General features: G+C 50.7%; 1 protein-coding gene across 1 annotated transcript in view; it reads right to left on the reverse strand.

Annotated features, from left to right (window-relative positions):
• Window positions 1-20896, reverse strand: part of pxb (putative Hedgehog signaling attenuator pxb) — a 218360-nt gene that overhangs the window by 10565 nt on the left and 186899 nt on the right. The window contains exon 4 of the mRNA XM_084584547.1: window positions 13152-13332. Coding sequence (XP_084440673.1) covers window positions 13152-13332 — 181 coding nt within the window. The remainder of the gene's footprint in view (window positions 1-13151; window positions 13333-20896) is intronic.

Here is a 20896-nt window from a genome sequence, read left to right on the forward strand (position 1 = left end):
AAGGTATCGGGAAGCAAACCTTATGGCCCGCTGTATACAAAGGGACAACAGGCCACTCGTGACCCTGATTCAGCCGGGTGCGACGTTGTCGCTTCTAGTTTGCTCTTCAGAGGTCAACAAGAGGTAGATTCTAATGTTTTCACAAGATTTGACGGCTCCAGAGTTTAACGTCTTAGAGCCCTTGAAAGAGAAATTCGTAAATAAAAGATATTCGGAAATTTTACCGGCCGGCTGCTAACCGCATGAGGTACATTCCCGGAACAGCTCGCATTCTAATATAAAGTTTGAGAAAATACGCACGAAGAATACGGTTGGAAAGCATTCATCAAATCGACTATCGTCCCCTGCTTTTCTTTTTTGTTAACACACCGGTCGCCATCACCGCACACACCAAAATAACGAAGACAAAGACGGCAGAGTAAAAGCTCCTGCGACAGCAACGCATGCCCAAAGTGCATTGCATAAAATCCATTATAAAAGAAGAAACGTGAAATTTTATTCGCACATTTTTTGCAACTTCCGTGTCCATTTTGCAATAAAGTGGCTTCAGATGAACGTTACACGACTGAGGTAAGCTTCTTCCAATCTACGTCGAGAGTAAATAGCTTCTTCCCCCCGCTCTGAACAGAAAACCAACCTTTACCCGTTCCCTCACCGTATCCCTTATTTTCCGCCAAGCGCCTTCGAGGGAGATAAGACTTTAAGAACAGCGCCAAGGGCGGTTATTTCATCCGCGCGGCTACAGCGAGGGTGCAGGGCGAGAGAAGGAACGGAGCGCAGAGATAATATGCAAAATAAGGGAATAAAAGGAGTCACACAAAAGAAACGGTGATAACGAGAAACAGGGACAGCTGATTCGCCCATCCACTTACAACTCGCCCGAAGGCACAATTTCCATTTGCGCTGCGGCGGCGCAGGAGGCTTTCGGTTCCCGCAAAGGTCGGTAACAGTCGCCTCTCACCTCAATCTCCCCAACTCCCCAGTTGCACCCTCAATTTTTTTTTAAGTTTTGCCAGGAACTGTTAGAAGAGGTGAATGCGTTCTAGGGAGCAGTGGGGAAGTGCGGCGAATGGCGACGACGTAGGATGGAGCGCGCGGCGCCTGCTCTCCCTCTTCCCACCCGGCGATCACAGCGGCTCCCCACAGCCACACACATACACACAAATCGAACTGCTCTCCGTTCCCGTCCCCTCCTCATCCCCAATCATTCCCGGGAACCTACTCCTCTTTTTCCTTTTTTTTTAAATCTAGAGTCTTCGAACGGAAAACTCTCTGGTCTCCGCACTTCGACCTTATTTCGTTCCTCGAAGAGCGGCTGCTGTAAACGTGGGAGCGAAAAATATGAAAAGAACACTTCCGATGAAAATAAAGACATAAATTGGAACAAAGCTAAGAGAGTTAGCATTGCGCCAATAGACATGTTATAAGTCGAGCTTCTGTTTCGAGTTTCTGTTCTGCTTCACTTTTAAATTCCATTTCACGTACTTCGCCCATGCTACCGCAATGAAATATAATTTTAACATTCTACAGTATTCCGCATCTACGGGTGGGTGCACACCCTCACTCTTCTGCGTCCTAGAAAGCCCGCAACAGTGCACCGGGGCGTAAGCTTCTCTCTGCGCTCGACTCTTCATGCTACAATGAGCCGTGAACTCCAAATTAGCTTACTCGAGATGGCGCAACTTTCCCGCAGCCGCCTACTACATCTCCCTTTCCCCTGACTTGTCCGGAATACTCCAAAAGCGTCCCCCTCCCCGCTCCCATCCGGCTTTGTCGCTCGCTGCTGCATTCGCTCGTAGCCTCCGCATCCCTGCTCCCCATTCCTTCGAGCAAAAAATAAATGCGCAGGAAGCACACGGCGGTATCCCATGCGACAACACAAGAGAAGACGTCCGCGCCGAAATGAGAGAAAGATGTCGCGAAAAGGAGAAAACAGGCGGAGGCTTTAAGAGACAACAGATGGAGCTCGCGGCCCGCACGCCAGCGACGGTCCGGAATGGCCCAGGGGGCACAATTTGGCCTAAACGCGGCGGGACCCGCTTCGCGAAAGGATTTGCGAAAGCCGCTCCCACAGGAAGAGGAGCCATAAAGAAGCGCAACGAAGAGCCGGGCGCGGTAAAGAGGACAAAACACTCCGCCCCGTTGGACACGGCGGCGCAAACACGAGCGGCAATGCGGACCCGGCCAAATTGCGCGCAGCACGGCAGCTGTAGCGCACGGTTCTGTTCAGATCAGCCAGGCCAAGGGGTACGCGAGCTCGGATCACCAAACGCACGTTTGGAAACGGAATCGTCACAGCTAGCCGGCTCTGACCGGGAGACATAACTTATGTGTCCAGACGGCTGTGTTCGTAACAAAGTTACAAAGCAAGATCACTGCATGGGCCTTTTGTTGTCGCTGCTGTTATTCCAGGGCTATTCTACCAAGTAAATTGACGACGGAGGCGACAACGTCGAAAAACATTGGAGTGATGCATTCTGGGTAGCGAAAAAAGGAGAGTACGGAGGTGACCCCAGGTCACCCTCCTTAGTGTCCCACGAAGAAGGCGTACTTACAACGGCGCTTCTTTCAGCAATACACATGCTAAGAAGTTCCGAAGAATCGCCGCATATATATGAATTTGCACGTGAATCGCCTGGCACAGCGGCCGCCGTAGCCTAGTCCCACCGTTTCCTAGGCAACCAACCAATGCGGATCTGTCCGTAGAGGAGCCACTGGCAGGAGAGGAAGCGCTCTCCGTTCCACCTGAATCCATGGCCGAAAGAATGCGGACGGGATGCTTGCCAGCGCATAAGCTCGGGCCAGGGTCCGGGGAAGCTGCAGCAAACCAGCCGAGCTCGCACGTCGCCCCCTGGCTTTCGTAGCTCTGTTACAGCAGAGGCAAAGAACACGGCCAAGGCGAGCAAGCGCGGTCCCTAATGACTGCTCTTCCCAGGCTCGACTAAGGGTCAGGCCGCCAGAAAAGGCGCAAAAATAGGGTGCCGGGGAAACAAGACGGCAACTGGCGAGTTGGAGAATCCGGCCCACTTCTCCACGCTGGACAAGCGGGGAGCAAGCAGCTCAGCGGCGGCCGTAATCAGCTTACGCGAGAAGAGGAACAGCTAGCGCGCGCGCGCGCGCAGACAAAGAAACGGCGCCCCGGCAGAAAACATGCGCACGCGCCCTGCCCTCATTAGTAGGGGCGGGATTCTCGGGGCCACCTCTTCTTGGTCTAGTCGGACCCCAAAGACTTCTTTCCCTGCCGAGTCATCATCGTCGTACGGGACGCGCGCCGAGCCACACAACAGCTCGGCAGGCGGGGAGGCAAGGAAGGCCACGTGGGATGCAGCGGTGAGCAGCTTTTGCTGCCGTTCTCAGCGCCGACGGGCAAAGGCGCCGAGGAAAGGATTATGCGCCGCGCTGGCGGCCGGCTGATTAGGCCTGCGAGAGAACGCGGACGCCGCCGGAGACGTACACTCAGCAAACCTTCTTAGCTTCGCATCCCCATCACCCCCAATACATAGTGCGGTTAGCCGGTGCTGCACGGCGGTGTCGGCAGAATGAAGCGATTGGGAGGCGCACGAGTTATACGAGCAGAGAGAGAAAAGTGCAAGCTCTATTATTCACGCGAATGATTCAGACCCAGCACGAATTTGGGATCGGGAACGTGAACGTGCCCCGAGCCTCGTATTCTGCGCGTAGCCCACGAACAATGAACGCAGGTACGCCGCCATGCTTCGTTGACGACGGCCCAGCCTCTTCCAAGTAAAGGACTCCACGGAAGACGCTCCAATGACGTGCAACGCTCCAAGTTACGTCAAAATCCTCTTCCCCGAGAAGAAAACAAGGAGTAGGAAAAAAACACGCACATCGCGAACCAAGAACGGTTTAGCCTTCAGCATACAAAAAAACGAACGCAACAACGTAATTTGCGTCGACTACAGGCAAAGACGAGCACCATAAGTTGTACTTCGACCGCCATGGAAAGACGACCAAAGGGACGAGCGGAAACTATCCTTCCACAAGAAAAGCAATGCTCGACCGAAGCCCCGCGGCTTAACAGAAACTGAAGCTAAAAGAACACAGAAAACGCTGCGCGGGCAATCATATATTGCTCTCCAGGGGACCCGAAACAGAGAGCGGTCGCCTTGTCCTCCAAAAAGCTCCGCGAAGGCATGCGCGCTGCGTGTCTTCTAGGACCACAGTCGTTCCAGAAACCTCGAGCATCTGTGCAACGAAACTGTGCAGCCTGAGAAAGAACGAACGACATGTCGAGCCCATACTCTATAATCGGGAAAAACGGGACGGCGCTGCTTTCCTGCAGGCGCAGCGCCAAGGAACAACATGCTGCGGCTCGAGACAACTCCACGCGACCCTCTTTTTCCCGCTCCCTTCCCACGCCCGAGCGCCCGCGTGGCCTTTTTCTTCCGACAACCAATTTCTGGTTGTCTCCCCACCGACCCCCGCCTCGGGAAAGGCGAGCGTAATGACGGCAGTAAAAGGGAATCAGGGAAGCGGAGCCAACTCTTCGCCACAGTCACCACGCAAACACGGGGCTTTGGAGGTTTGCGCAACCTTCTCCCTGCCGCTGCAAACAAAGCCGCGGACTGTGTCAGGCGCCGTCCTTTTTCCCTCTTCGGGATTCTGAAAAACCATCTCCCCAAACGTTCCGGATGTGCTTCTTCGCTTGGAGTCCGTTCCCATAATCTCTTCAGCACGGGACAGAAAAAAAAAAAACTTCAAAGAGAGACGAAAACGCAAAACCTTTGCTGCTCTTACGTATGAGTGAAAGGAAGGTCTGCGTAGACAGGACAACGAGAAACAGAAAAGAAATTGTTTTCAAGAGAAAATAAAAGAAAGCGAGTGGGACGAGCTTTTCCCGAAATGTAGAAGCATAAAAGAGGGACGGAGGGCGTGGCTGCATCAATACGGTCCCCGTTCGGGAATCGTGACTGTACACAGCGGGCACAGACGCAGCCGCCGCGAAAGAGAGGGACCACGCACGCGGAAGTAAGGACAAGCGCGCGCACGCGCGCCTATTTACAACGGTGATGCGTGCTCAAGAAGCTCGCCGGGCCCTCCGTCCCTATTGGTTCACAAATAATGCAGCGCCGTGGATAACGCGGCGCTGTGTGCAATGCATCGGGAAGGCCTCGCGAAGCAGTCGTACACACGGTATACGCACACGCCAGCGAAAGAATGCGACCGAACACGTAGGAACACGCGGGAAGTAGATGCAGTCTCCAATTTTTCTCTGTTGCTGCAAGGCCTACATCTCTACTCTGTTTCAGCCGCGTCTGCGAGCAGAACTCAGTTTTTACACATTCGATGTCCACCTGTACTGTAGCTGCGTTTTTTTTTCATCACATAGTTCGATCCCTGCGTGGCCAAGCTAGGTGATTTCTTTTATTACTTTTTCTACTTTCTCCCCCGATTTTCACTTATTTAGAAAAATAAATTTGGTTATTCTTTTTTGTATTTACAAGGCGGACTTTCTTACGCGTTGAGCGCAACGGGGAAAAAGGGGATACAAATGTGGAAAAAAAGGTAAAAAGGGGCGACGGCGCATGGTAGCAATCAATGCAGGAGGGGCGCCGGCGACGCCGCGGCAAGAAAGGCGCGGATGCGAACTGCGCGCTCGAGCTGCACGCACACATACCTGTACCCGTGACTGCAATGCAAAAAGGATGACGGGCTAGAGAGAGACCCGAAGAAATTGAAAAATCCACGCGCCTCCCCGTCACCCGAAGTCTTTCACAGAGCACGAAAGTACGGACGCACGCACTGCCGCATAACGTACGTTGACGACTCCAAGTTTTTTGCGTCGTCATCCGCCTCCCTTATTTTTCCATCCAGTTCCCGGTCATGGTGATGCGATTGCTTTTTTTTTTCTCCTTTCTGTTCCTTTTCTTCCTTTTCGATTATTTCTTCTAGGGCCGCGTTTTATAGTTGTTCTATTTAATCTCCGCTTTGCAGCAGCCGACGCGGAATGAGATGGTAACAAGGACACGGGTCGTGAAAATTGAAAAGGAAGGCAGAGTGGGAGCTGGCGGAAGCCAGGAAAAAAAAAAAAAACGGGGCGGCAGCGACCGGCGAGCTGACGCATATTCGCTTACCTGCAGCACCAAGCACCCAGCAAGCGAGGTGTTGAGACATATCGAGCCGCTTCCATAGTGCGTCTCATTTCTTGCCGGGCTTTGCTCTTTTTTTCAAATTAAATTTCAAATTCAAGCTGGCGAGAACGCCGTTCGCAGTTGCCGCTAGTGCGAACGCGCGCGGGCGTCTTCGCGTGTCTGTCACAGTTACCGTCGCTACCTTGCTACACATGCTCACCAGCATGGACTCGATGTCGCTTCCGCAAGGCCGCGCAAACCTGCGACAGACTCGCATGATTTGAAAATCGAGGATAATTGAAGCGAACGAAGAGCTTCCGTCAAGGAAAAAGCGAAGGCACACTTCCTGTTCTTTCCAAAGACAGAACAAAACAGAATCGAACAAGCAGAACAAGAACAGCAGAGGTTAGGATCGGTCCGCGATCCAAGAAGACAAGGGAGATAACTGTCTCGGCCAGGTTCCTTTCAACTCCGAGCGAGTAACTATAGGACTGGCCCTGCGTGCCGATAAAAAGAGACCTGGCTGACGCCAGGAATACACGATGGCACCTGCCGCAGAAGTTGGATGCAGAGCAGCCGAAGGTTGGACACCGAACGGATAATAGTTATGAGCTCCAAGGTTTTTACCCGTATTTCCTCGGTGGAGTTGAAAAGCATGACACGCATGTGCCCCCCCCCCCCCCCCCCTGCGTGATACACGAGAGCACTTCTCAAGTGGTCGAAATTTCCTGGATCATCCACTACGGCTTTCCTCATAGCCTGGGTCGTTTTCGGATATTTGACTCTACAAATAAATCAGTGGTTTCTAGCTTCTATGTAGAAATGCCTTAAATACCTTTCGGTTTACAGGCGAACGCGATAGCCGATTGCGCCGCGGAGGCCGGATCGAGGGCTATGCAAGAAGGAAGCATCTCTCAATTATAACAAACGTTGGAAAATTCACTACGAAAAAAAAAATACCTCAGTTGACACTAAATGGATAAGCAATTTATATGGATTGATTGATTGAAACACGTTTGTTGACAGCCCAGTCATGCACGTTTGCTGCTTGCAAATAGGCACTTTTGACTTAGTGTCACCCTCTGGACAATCTGTACGTCACTACCCAGGCAACTTAAGCTGAGAAAACTTGTACATAATCTAGCTGTTTTCGTAATGCCTTTTTTGGTATTTGTCTCTCTCTTACTGTATTATAACCGCCTGCCGAATCGTTTTGGATGCATGGAACAGTTGGTCCCGCTACTAGCCTGCCAGGCTACGGGACCAAACACGTTTTATTAAGCCTTCTGTAATGTTTGCTAATGAAAGAAAAACGTGAATGAAAGGCGCCTAAGGGCGCCATATTTCAGCTTCAACACGTGTGTCCTTTGACGGCACGTACAAGATGTCCCCCGAAAAGAATTAATCGGTTTATAGGAAAGGAAACGCGTAGTGCCTGTAGTTGTTGTAACTGTAGGAAGGAAAAAAAAAAGGGGGACCTGCTACCGGCTATAGCTGAGCCACCTCCCCTGCCTCGTGCGGATAGAGGAGAAAATAGAGAGAGAAAAATAAGTAGACAGAAAGATGCGCGTCGCAACGGCCGTCGACCGCTACCGAAGCGGTGGCGGGTGCAATAACGGCCTACAACCTTCCCCCGCCCGCCCCCGCGTAGTATCTGTCACACGATGTGAATACCTGAACCGCGGAAGGGGAAAATGTGGAAGTGAAAGCGGAAAGAGAGAAAGAAGTGCGTAGTGGAGGGTTCCGGAGTAATTTCGACCACCTGGGGAATTTACCATGCACCGAGATCGCACAGCACACGGACGCATTTCTTTTTCCCCTCCATCGAAACGCAGCCGCCAGCGGTCGGGTTCGAATCTGGGTACTCCGGCCTAGTAATGAGGCATCTTAACCACTGCGCCACCGCGGCAAGGCAGATAGTTCTCTTTTTTTTTTTCAGTTTCGCTAAAGCTCGTTCAGGCTCGTCATCGTGTTGACGACAGTTTCGAGGTGCCTACTGAGGATTAAATTTCGCGAAAGTTCGTTTAGGTTCGATTTCGTGTCGACGGCATTATTGAAGTGTCTACGTCTACCAAGAAGTTTTGCGCCTGACAATCCTGCGCAAAGAAACGGGCGCGGAGTGAAGGACTACACAGCGCTGCGTGAATGATAGAGGGGTGGTGGGTGCGGTATCCGCTCATTTCTTAGCCGATGTTTTCACTTCAGTTTCACATGACTCACGATGTTGAATGAGAGAGGAGAAGGGCGGGCTTTCTCGAGAATAAAAGCGTGAAGGTGGGTAGGATGTTTATAACGCTTCGGTGATCCCCCGGCTATCACTTCATACGATCCACGTCACTGGGTGAAAGGTTAGTGGGTCAAACGGCGGGTAGGTAGACGGTGTGCGGCGCACGTTGGGGTTAGCTGCATGCTCAACTCGTCGAAACCTGTCGCCATTTTGAAAAAGTGTCCCTTACACTCCTAGTTAAATTGAAAATTCAGGCAGCCCACACTTCGACCTGGCTTTGACCGATGATGTGAAACAGACCATAGGTCAGCGATGCGTGCATTGCTGCGTGCAGGGAAACTTTTATTCGCACTCCTCAATTTTCCGCCACAGGTTCTTCGCCGAACGTCATAGGTTTTTAATTCAAACATCGGTCGCTTAAGGAGTAGAGCTGCGTTCACGCTATAGAAGAAGGAGGGCAGGCACGCAGGCACCTCTGAATGCGTTTAATTCCCGGCTGTCCCCAGCAACCGATATGCCAATATGGCGTCGAGTCTCCTACCGCGCGCTCTCCCAGTCTAACACCTCTTCTTCCTCCTCCTTGGTTTCTCTTGCAGATTCCTTCACGAATCTACAACACACGCTGTGTCCACAGCGGGCAGTTCGGTACAACTATAGATAGTGGCTGGGTGATTGCATTCGTGGTTTTTGTAAAGGTCATATGATGTGTTATCTAATATAACGCAGCCCATGCCCCAATAAGAAGGCTAGTCAAATTACTTTTTTCCCATAGAGGAAAACCACCTCGCACAACTTGCAAGCCCAGTAGTATTCCGGGCGATGTCGGCCGCCTACCCTAACGCACTCATCGAGCACACTGTGCCAAGTACTAGTAGCATGCCTGGACTGCGCCACCGTTGAAACGGACTCCTCGTGACCGGTGGGACCGTCGCAGGCATCCAGTGCACGCTACTGTCCCTCCACCCACGCGAAAGAGTGCTGGCCCGGATTCGCACAGACAGACGCGGCGAAAGACAGACCCTTGGTGTCCGGCGGCGAAGAGAGGACGAAGGGGATCCGCAACAGCAGTGCGCAGCCCCTAGGAAAATCGGCTCCGCCGGCGGCGGCCAGCGAAGCCCGTGATAAATGACCCGCCGCTCCATTAAAAGCATGGCGGCCGAGACTTAGCCCGATGGAACGAGGCGAGGGAGAGCTACTCACCGCTAGAATAAAAAAAGGGAACTGTATAGGGAAAACGGGATACGAAGGGAGAAAAGAGGAATTGGGGGGAGGAGGGCGGACGTGGTGAGGTTGTGTGCGTGGGGGGCTTCATGTAACAGAGCTGCTGCGAGCGAAGCAGCGTGCGTACAGCACGGTCGGCCGAAAAGGCAGGCGTGGTTCGAGCGGGTTTTCTTCTTTCGACACTGCGCGGCCATTCGGCTGTTTCCCTTCGTTTCCCGCATAGGGACGAGATCAACGGGTCCCTCGCCGCAGAATCGAATGGCGCGGCGCGTGCGGTTGCGCGGACATCGAACGCGAGTGAAGGCGTCACGAAAGCCTGCTTGCGTGCACAGCAAGAATTTTGGACTCCAGGTACGAACGCAGTCACGCAGAATTTCTCGTAAAGTTCACCTATGGCTATCGAACATAGCTCTTGAGTACTAAGCAGGCGTCAGATTCGAAATTAGTGGTACACTCTCGCAGGACGGAACACATCACGTCTACACCGAAGAGAGCTCCCAGATCACCGGTTTGAAGTGAACTGCGGTGTAGCACAGCCTCAAAGATTCGGGTCGAAAAAAAAAAAAGCAGTGCCCACCTACCCCAGCTTACTTGCGAACTGCTCCTTGGTGGGAACACCTGTATACTATTTTAGGGAGAAAGACGGAAGGGGGGGGGGGGGGTCTTCAGCTAGTACAGTGTAAGTAACGCTTCTGTCGTTGTACTGCAGAATTATTTATAGACAAGCCTCATAGCGAGAGGGGGCAGCGCGAAGAGTCAAGATCGAATACGAACGGTGCACAGACCTTTTGACAGGTGTCGGGTGGCATCGATATTCGGCACCTTCAACATACCGTGCACCATCTTACCATGCGAGTTACGAAGTACACCGGGAGGCCATCCACCGCCAGTGTTCAACCGCTAATTGGTACCAACACGATAAGCATACACGCCTGGCTGGCGGTCACCTGGCGCCATCTGCCGGCCTCGCGGCGAGATACCGCGCATCGCGAACTATCAGCGCGTGAGCGCTGGTGGCCTACGGGCAAAGTTACTCCGGTAAAGCTAACGGTAACACGGTGCGAAATATGCTAAAGGTGTCTATTAAGGCAAACCCTGCCGGCATGTTGAGCGACTGTTATCGCCCGCTAACAGAAGATACGGGAGAGGGGATACACAAAGCGATTATGCCGCAAGTATGAGCGGGTGAAGGTATTCGTGTGTGCCGAAAGGTATGGCAGTCATGTTCTAGCCAAGTCGCCAGGAAACCCAACACATTACCACGTTGTTCTTAGAAACCAAAGGAGCAGTGTTTGCGAACTTGTCGACGTAAGGTAAGAGATTTAGTTGACTTATGTTCGATTATGTGCGAGGCAGGATTTCTTGGCGCGTAGGTGCGCCGGCTACTCCCTGCCGGTATTTGCGCTACAGGCTCCCACGAGAATGTCATATTATAGACGAGACATCAAGGTGGCTAGGGAACAATTATACCGATGCCGCGCGACAGCATCGTGACTGAGCTCAAATGGCACAACGCGCTTGAATACTTTACGCGGTGTCCTGACACAAAAAATAACGAAAGGTCCCTAATTCGACATGAGGCAGTGCTTTAGTGCCGATGGGCTACGTGCGCCCGAACGGCGCGGCAGCCATTTGTGCACACCAGCGATAAGTCCAAGTAGGCGGGCCACCCGGAAAAAGGTGTAACCTGGCAATAACCAAAAGTTATCCGAGTCAACTTTTTGTTCTTGTTTTCCGCTGGGACTTATTTCTCGAGTTAGGTACTCGTTATTTCTCGGGTTCGTCACATCAGGCGTAGAGTATTTTTTTTTTTCGTTCCACTGCGCCAACGGATACGTTTTTAGACCACATTGCTTGCTCTGCCATCGCTGGCGAAGAAGGGGGAGGAGATGGTGGGGAACGATGCGAGTAAAAAAGAAAAAAAAAAAGACACTGCAGTGGCGAGTACATGTAGGACAACGGCTACCAGGGAAGGGCGGGCACCTGACTCCAAACAGCGCGGAACTGAATCGCATTACAGCGTCGCGCCTGCCACTGATCAAAGGTCTGAAAGCCCATCTAACGGTACCGCATGTGTGCTATGGAAACCAGCAGCTGTGCTGCAGAAAAGCGCCGGACATCACCAGGGCGATTGGCTTGATCCAGCCTTACGCCTCATGTTTCGCGCCTATGAGTTTTCACCAGCTGTCGCTTTTCCACTCATCAAAAGTCAATAAGACAAAAGTCGTAGGGGGGGAGGGGGGGGGGAAGGTAGTAGTCATCAGTGACGCAACTCGATTTCAATAGTCATGAAAAACGTCGCGCATTATCTTGGTACATAAAGCAGCCTTTGAAAGAGCAAAGTAAAAGTGGTTTCGGGCCACGGAGTTCTGTCGTTAAGTTACAGGTCTGAGTGCCGAACAGGGCTCTATAGATTGTTGTAATATAGCGTCTAGGTCGAAGGATCCCCCGCGTAAATATAAGCAAAGAAAAAGCTAGTCAATGACACCGTCTGGCGCGCAAAATATTTCTCAGAACATTTTGTGACAAACCAGGCTATGCACTCCGATCGCGAGTGACTTGTGCTAAAATAAATTTGGGGGATACCTTTAAGGTGAAGCTTCAGTGTAAATTATATATATATATATATATATATATATATATATATATATATATATATATATATATATATATATATATATATATACATACATACATACATACATACATACATACATACATACATACATACATACATACATACATACATACATACATACTTACATACATACATATACACACGTCCAATCGACGACAACTTGCTGATCACCGGTGGCGTGCATGCCGTTGCTAGTCGGTCAATCATCGATCACTTAACGTATGCCTCTATTATGTAATACATTCATTAGCATACAGCAGCATGCTACCACATTATGTGTAGCACCGCCTTACATAGGTGTATACAAAGCGCCGCCTTAACGTACCAAGCAGTGCAATCGTGCACACAATGGCTAGGTGCAGGGTGTCCGAGTGGATCTAAAGGTGCTGTGTTCAGCCCCAATTTAACCCTGCAAAGCTCACAGGAGCTCATGAAGTACTTTGCTTTGGGCTGTTTGTTCATGGTTGAAGTGGATTATGAAGACGGCGCGAGACGAGGAGCTAGACGAGTTGGCATTAACTCAGCCCTTTGATGACGTTTTGTGCCGTCACAAAACCCAGCCGACCAATACGCGCCGGTACACGTCACCCGCCAACTGTACTATCTGTTAGAGGCATGTCCGCGATTTTTCGCTCACAACGCCGGCAGCGCCGACGCTGGTCTTTCTGGTAATTTAAAGGGGCCTTGTTAAGAAATCGGTGATCATCCTGCTACTTAGCTGCACGCTCCCATGCTAGACTTGCTTAATATAATCGACGGCACGAATACAGGATGACCAATAGTTGAGGAGGAGGTGAAAGCTTAAATTCTGATTCAAGGATAGTTTGGCTGAAACGAAGGGAAAACGAAGTCCACAAGAGATCTCGTCCCTCGTACATGGGGCAAATGCAAGTTTACCGCAAGTCTGTATCAGTGCCGGAATGGTGCGGCGCTGATCACTACGCGAAGTTCATGGAAACAAAGCAACCCTCACCTCTATGGGTGTTAGCGTGTGCGTGTCGGTTCCGTGGACGAGGTGTGCGGGCAGCCTGGTCGGGTGATGGTGGTTGAGCAGGATGTCGCTGTACGCGGCACCATTGGCCGCGCTCAGATCACATGGCACGCCTTGGTGGGGGCTCTTGCACGGCAAGAAGTTCTGGACCTTCTTCTTGTGTCTGCAAAACCAGTAAACAAGACGGGGGCTTGAGAAACACTCAATAGCAACACAGCAACAATGTCGCGGACACTAGAGAGCTGTAGAAGAACACACTTCGAGTTTACGAAGTCTTGCTTTACGCCAAACTTTAGTGCAATAAGGTCACATTTTTGTGATTTAACGTCAGTTCGATTGCTAGCCATTATCCTAGGCGCTTACGCCGCCGTGGAATGTTATCCCGAACAGTAGCCCAGTAAACGGGCACACGGTACTGCTAGCCAATGTATGTATGTATGTATGTATGTATGTATGTATGTATGTATGTATGTATGTATGTATGTATGTATGTATGTATGTATGTATGTATGTATGTATGTATGTATGTATGTATGTATGTGTGTATGTATGTATGTATGTATGTATGTATGTATGTATGTATGTATGTATGTATGTATGTATGTATGTATGTATGCATGCATGCATGCATGCATGCATGCATGTATGTATGTATGTATGTATGTATGTATGTATGTATGTATGTATGTATGTATGCATGCATGTATGTATGTATGTATGTATGTATGTATGTATGTATGTATGTGTGTATGTGTGTATGTATGTATGTATGTATGTATGTATGTATGTATGTATGTATGTATGTATGTATGTATGTATGTATGTATGTATGTATGTATGTATGTGTGTATGTATGTATGTATGTATGTACGTACGTAAGTACGTATGTATGTCCTATGTATGTATGGGCGGGACTACATGGCGTGGGCAACATGAAGCAAAGCTGATCACAGTTCACAGCATCACAGCAAGACGCGAACACCTCAGAAACAGTTGCACTGCTGACTATGAAGTAGTAGCCACGATACTGATAAAAAGAGATGCCTAAGGGAAAGGCGGCCTATTGTTACCCTCCTCTACGGTGGCGTTAAATGGCGATGGTTTTCGGCTGCCCACTCAACAACTCTTTTCTCATATTTGGTTTCTACGCAAAGCCCAGCGGGTGCAAAAAGTAACAAAACGGGGCTGGGTTTTTCTTCACACTGCCATTATTTCTGCGCACTTAACAACGGCACTAAAGCCAAGGAGTAAAGAGAAAGGTAGGATGAAGGCGTGGGCATCGAGGCACTCTAGAGAATAGCTTTGTGCCGCCAGCGTGCCGGGGCATGCAGCAACGCAGTTTGCCGCAAGACAAATTTTGGTGACGCCCAGCTTGCAAGCTCACGCCAAACAGATTAGGCAGAGAGCTCCGAGAGCGAGAGACACACAAGACACGCACGTGCCGCCCGCGCCGGCGGCTTAGGAGGTCCACAGTGTCGAGTCAGCCCAGAGAAGAGACCTAATTCGGAAGACAACGAACCGTGGAATGGCTCTCTTGGGGGACACTCCCCAAATCGCGCTGGAAACGAGCGCGCGTCCATAACGCGCGCCGACGGTTTCCCGTCGTCGTATAGTGCAGCCAGCTCTCTCGGACCACGCCGAGAAGCGAAAAAAAAAGGAAGATAGGCTCGTCTGCGTTCATGCCTCGTTGAGAACCGGCAAGGAGTCGTCGCACACGGTCCTACTCGTTGTCGCAGGCCCAAATTAAATGAGCCCCGACTCCTTCGGACGGTCATCACTGGTGGAGCAGACGCGGCCGCGATGGGATGCTTCGTTGCCCGCGCAAAAGAGAGGGCCGGAATCGCGCGCTGCGGTTTGCGCTTCCTACGCCGACCGAGGGTTCAGATGGGGAAACGAGAGCACAGTGGCGCAGTCGACAGGACCACACAGCTCGGCGGGAAAATGGACTGGCGCAGTCGACAGGACAAGGGACGTTAGGCAGAGTTGCGCTAAAAGGAGCTACGCGCTCGCCGCTAACGGAGGAACGGCACAGAGAAACAAAGTCAAAGATGGAACTTGGGCGTGGCCAGCGAAGAACGCGCTAAATTTTAAAACGGACAGAACGTGGCACATTACATTTCTCATTTGGAATGGGGCAGTTTAAGGACGGCTTTCTATTCGATATTGATAGATTCGATACACAGTAACTGTAAGACGCGGTGCGGTGTCTTGGTAACCACTACGGGACAAGTCCCAAGAAAGTATGTGCACGTGAATGTCTAAAAATCGAGTAAACGTTGGCTATTAGGCAAGTGAAAGGGTCATGTTAAGGGCCACCTCTGCGCGATTGTATTTCGATCCTGACGACGTTTGCAAACTAGGATTTGCGCTCCATGTACTACGTCGCGACACGTTTCTCGAGCGGGAGAATAAATAAGCATATCCACCATTCCCCATTAAATTCTATGAATAGGTAAATTAAGATTGAAGGCTCTTACAACCTGACAATGTCAGACTTCGCTCTACAGCCGCTAATGGGCGTTGCTGTGAAGCTTGAGCATCGATCCAAAAAATCGGGCGCAATGTGTTGAGACAAAGATAAGCATGGATCGCAGAAAGAAACTACAGAACCATGCCGAAAATACAAAATATTTGACATTCTGCCATAAAACATTTTTCTGCAGTTGTGTAGCACTTTTTTGTAGTTATACAGTTTTTATATCGCTCTTCTGTAGTAAACACTTCTATAGTTATTTTCTGTAGTAACTCCACAAATTTTGATATTACTGCAGAAATTTTTGAAGCCACGGCAGGTTCACGGCGTGTAGGTTTTTCGACTGGGTTAGTTAGGACCGATCACAGAATAACCACTAGTCACTCTGCCTGAGCTAAGTAGTATCCTGAACTCCCCTACAGGCGTTAAAAACGCCAGCAACCATACGGCTGGGGCGCTTGGAAGAGCAACAAATCATAAATAAGGTGGTAACGATGCAGCAGCAGCGGAGTAGGGAAAAGCTTTTGGCGACATTTTTTTATCCCATCACAGGAGTCGATAAGAAGCAACAGATTCCGAAACCAGAGCGCCTGAATATTACTACGGGCGTTTCATCTCCGCGATATTGCTACACTTTAGCATAAGCTCTGAACTCCAGCATTGAACACGGGAAGCCCAGATAAGCTGCTCCAGTTCTTTTCTTTTTTTTACCACAAGATACAAGGCACGTGATTACTCCCAAAGCTTAAACAAACGCTGCGCAGCGAGCATGCCTCTGCACTAAGCGTTCCCATTTGTTGGCCCGTTACGCGAGGCGCGCGATAAGTCCGCGAGATCGGCGGGGCCCGTTTTTCCTCCGCCAGGCTCTTCCCCACACACAGGTGCCTCCAAGCGCTATAGGGAAGAGGCGGTGGGGAAGCGACGCCCGCACGCACACCGCGCAATCCCTAACGCCGGAGGCCGCCAACGATGATCACTGATAGGACCGGGCCAGGCGCGGTGTGTGTGTGTGTTGTACCACGCACGTTTCGCGAATCACCGGCAGCACGAATAACCGCGCCAGATAAAGGTTTTTCGGAGAAATTCCTCCGGCGCAGCATATTCACGGCGGCGCCGCGTGCAGCTCGCGGCTCGAGAAGTCCAGTTCATTTTCTCAGCTCGCAGCGGGTCGAAAGAGGGAAAAGAAAACAGGGAACGCGGGTAAACTGCTTCCCCATCTGCTCTGCGCGGCGGCGATGAACGCCGGATGAAATGGGCCATGGCGCGCATGGAACTGACTCGTAGCTGCTGCAGCCGTTACGAGAATGTGCAACGCCGCGACGGCGACGAGAGATTGGAAGGTGCGCGTGCGGGTGTTTCTTCGCCTCGCCTGTGCGAAGGCAGCGGCGAAGGACAGCATGGAGGCGCTGGAGTAATGCGATTTTAACAGCGAGCGCAGACGCAATGTGCCCAAAAGTACAATTTCGCGGGAAAACTCGCGCCGTCTCATTACTGCGGACGTCCGGGTTTTCGCCTTCGAGAAACTGTACGCTCTCTATGATGATTGCTCGAACTAGAATGCTGCGGTTTGCGGTCGGAACGGGATGATATGCAGCACTGACGGGCCATGCGGGGAAACGGTAAATGCCAGAGGCTGCATAGGCGCCAGTATATGCGCGGCCGATTCTAAACGTGATACTACTAAAGAGGCACGCCGTGCCCAAGCCGACTAATGGGACAAAAAAAAAAGCTTCACATAAAAAAGTAACATAGCAGACCCGGTCAATAACACGTTTTTTCGCTTAATATAGTATATGAGTCCGAGTAATTCAGACGCGAAGAGTGGCACCCTTTTGAAACAGGTTCTATATGCTGCCCTAGTATAGCTGAACTATACAAATATACTATAAAGAAACATTGAAAAATGGCTTGAGTGCGAACTTTTGCAGCCCTTATAAGAAGTTGGGAGCGTGGACGCAGTTGACTTCTAGACATCAATGTATGGCTCGCTATGTGCGGCTCAGCGTTCCGATTTTCTCACTGGTGGAGACAGATCTGGTAACTGGCGCTGCGAAATTTTGCGCTTCGACTGATATTCTAACGGCCCCACTATAACCTTAAAAGCAAGCCCGCCGGCCTGCTTACTTCTGACAACGACCGCACCTTTAAAATATAAGTGGTGAGAATTTGAACGAACTAATACTCTGGTGCGTATAATTCTGGGTATGTATATAAAAAATGGTCACCAGCGAGGCGCTATATATATACAGCGGCGGAGCACACCGTAAGCATCAAGGACATGCAGGAATCGAATATTAAAGTTAGCGCGGCAAAATTAAGCAAGAGGCTGACCACGGTACCGAATAACGGGACCCCATAACGACTTAAGTTGAGGACAACCCAGAGGGCTATGGAACGAAAAATGGTAGGGGTAACATTAAGAGACAGAAAGCGTGCAGAATGGGTCAGAGAAATAACTCAAGTTACCAACATTCTAGTGGAAATTAAGAAGAAGAAATGGGCATGGGCAGGACATGTAGTGCGAAGAGAGGATAACCGATGGTCGCTGAGGGTAACAAACTGGATTCCAAGGGAAGGAAAGCGTAGCAGGGGGCGGCAGAAAGTTAGGTGGGCGGATGAGATAAAAAAGTTCGCAGGGGTCAAGTGGATGCAGCTTGCACAGAATCGGGTTAAGTAGAAAAATATGGGAGAGGCCTTCGCCCTGCAGTGGGTATAATCAGGCTGATGATGATGATGATGATGATGATGATGACGGCTTTTAAAGGGAACAATCAGCACGCAGTGAAGAAGCCTCAATACAGGCATGCCAGTAAGCCATTTAGTTAGGCCCCCTCAAAATAATGAAAACAGACCATCTCGAGCAAAATAGGAAAAGAACAAACAGCAAAATGGGGCCAAACGCGTAGGCGCTGACCACCAGAAACCGCTATGAACAAAAATACATCGAGCCGGTCAGCTTCGAATATAATGCTGACTGGTGAAGACTGTGAGCGAGGAAACTGCAGTGAGAGATGTTTCTACACTACCCGGTAGGCACAAATTTAACATCGATCTGTTGGACTTTTTTCAACCGAGGCGCCCAGAGCAGGCGACGCTATAAAGTTATAATACGATCAAAACCAACAATGTGGGCTTAATTCCTTTTCAAGTTGATTGCAATTTGTCCGTCGCGCCGATCACACCAGCGCGCACGTAGGCGAAATCTGTGCCAACCTGGTCCGTCACGAGGCTTTCTATCTCGCGAGATGGAACGCGCAAACCCCGATCGATGGAAGGAAGACTATGAAAGGGAATACACGGTAAAGGAATTGACGACCGCTTCCTCGAAAGGGGACCCGCTCTTCGGATTGGCACTCCGCGAATAGAAAACGAATACAAGACAGGAAGCGAAGAGCCCAGAGCAGGACGAGAAGGCTCGGGCCGGAGCCTCGCGAAATAAAGCACGCCGCCGGCCGAGACTCGATAAGCGGAGAACGCGCAAGCCGATTACCCGGTTCGGGTCGCACTGCCGCCGCTTCTCAAAGCATTCAGCGCAAGAGGGGACACCCGTATACAAGCGCGTACCAAGAGTCTTCCGAATTTTCGACGCCCCTCCTCCCAACACACACCCCAATAACCTTTTTTTTTTATTATTCCATGTCATTCTCCATGTCTTCCCTCGTCTCCTTTCCGTCCAGGTGAGCGCACACTGGTGGCGTGAGGTGCGACTTCGACAGGCACCGAAACAATTACAGCGTAAGACGATAAGCGACGGGGACCTGAGCACGCACTGTCCCCATGCGTGACTGAAGATCTCCTGTCAGCGTCGATGGAGTCCTCAGACGCCGCACGCTGCAGATCCGAGTCAACAAGCGCTCGCAGGCCGCGCTGCGCTACTCAGTCGACCCGCGACCCGTCGCTACCGTACCGCTCTCTTCGAAAGAACAAAGCGACGTCGTCCCAGGTAGCCTCCTTCGCAAGACATAGCGGTCCGAATAACACGCTTTCTTGAGCGAACTCCTCCGATGGCTTATACCCCTGCTACACGGGCACGTTAGCGGCCGTTAAGGAAAACGGCAGTTGGCCTTAACGACCGTTAGCTTGCTTAAGCCTATATTGTGTATTAAGCGAAAGCTTCATTACTAATCATCACACGTGGTAAAGCTCTTTATTTACGGAAGAAGCCGGTCAATGAAGCAAGATTCGGAAGACGCCAAGAAGAAGACAGAAGAGGGACGAAGAATTACCATGCACATCAATTACCATGCGCACTTGCGCACAGAATTACCATGCGCACCAATTACCATGAGCACTCAATTACCATGAGTACTTGCGGCCTGAGCCCGTCACGGTGACCTTGGCTTTACATGGCATAAGTAAAGCTTTCGCTTCAAAAAGTTCGAGCGTGCTCGGAAGCATAGACCGGTGTTCATTGCTTCCGCTCGTAAGGTCTTTTCTCTCGCTGCCTCCCCTTTTCAATTACTGTACTTTCGTTTCGAGGAGGCGATCGATGCTTCGTTTTCTCCGCCGTCAGCAGGCCGCAGCGGCGGCTCGTGCGGTGCGTTAGGCTTGATGGCTTTCAAGACGATGCGCGGCCACGTCACGCAAGTTTTATACGTGGGAATAGAGTGGCTTCGAGGCAGTCCTGCGGAAACCCGGCTATCTACGATCGCCGCTCTAAAAGAGGCCCACGACACGAATGTGCAGCATCTGGGTCAAATGAAGAACGCGCTCACCTCTTCTCCGGAGACGAAATAGGCGCTTTCGACCGCGCGAGAAAATCATTACGCTGCCCGAAAGTTGAAGCACGTGTCATTAGATCTAATACGGGAATCGAAAATACCCGGGCACAGCTAAACGGACTTTGCCAACGGTCGATGACGTCCATGAACAGGAACTGGAAAGGGAACGAGCCGACACGAGCCCCTTCTACCTCTATATGTGCAAAACGTTTATTGTGACTAATTCAATCGAACCTATACATTACGGCCATCTCCTGCGCTCTGCGGCTCGTCGCCTGCAAGGCGCGGCCCTACTTCAGACAAGACAACCCCCATTACAAAATATTGCTTGGAACTTCACAGACAGTATGTACATGGGTAGTCAAAAGTTCCCAGGCCACACGGTCTGTTTCTGAGCAGTATAGTCAAGCAGCTAGGACGCCTACAAATATCAAAATATGTGTGGAGTGTAGAAGCATTATTCTAACATCTTCGATAATTGATAGCTTCAATGAGATATCAAGAACCAGATTATTATGCCTATTTACGGTGCT

This window comes from Amblyomma maculatum, chromosome 11 (genome assembly GCF_055883805.1).
Source record: "Amblyomma maculatum isolate TAMU_Amacu chromosome 11, ASM5588380v1, whole genome shotgun sequence".
Taxonomy (NCBI): Eukaryota; Metazoa; Arthropoda; class Arachnida; order Ixodida; family Ixodidae; genus Amblyomma; species Amblyomma maculatum.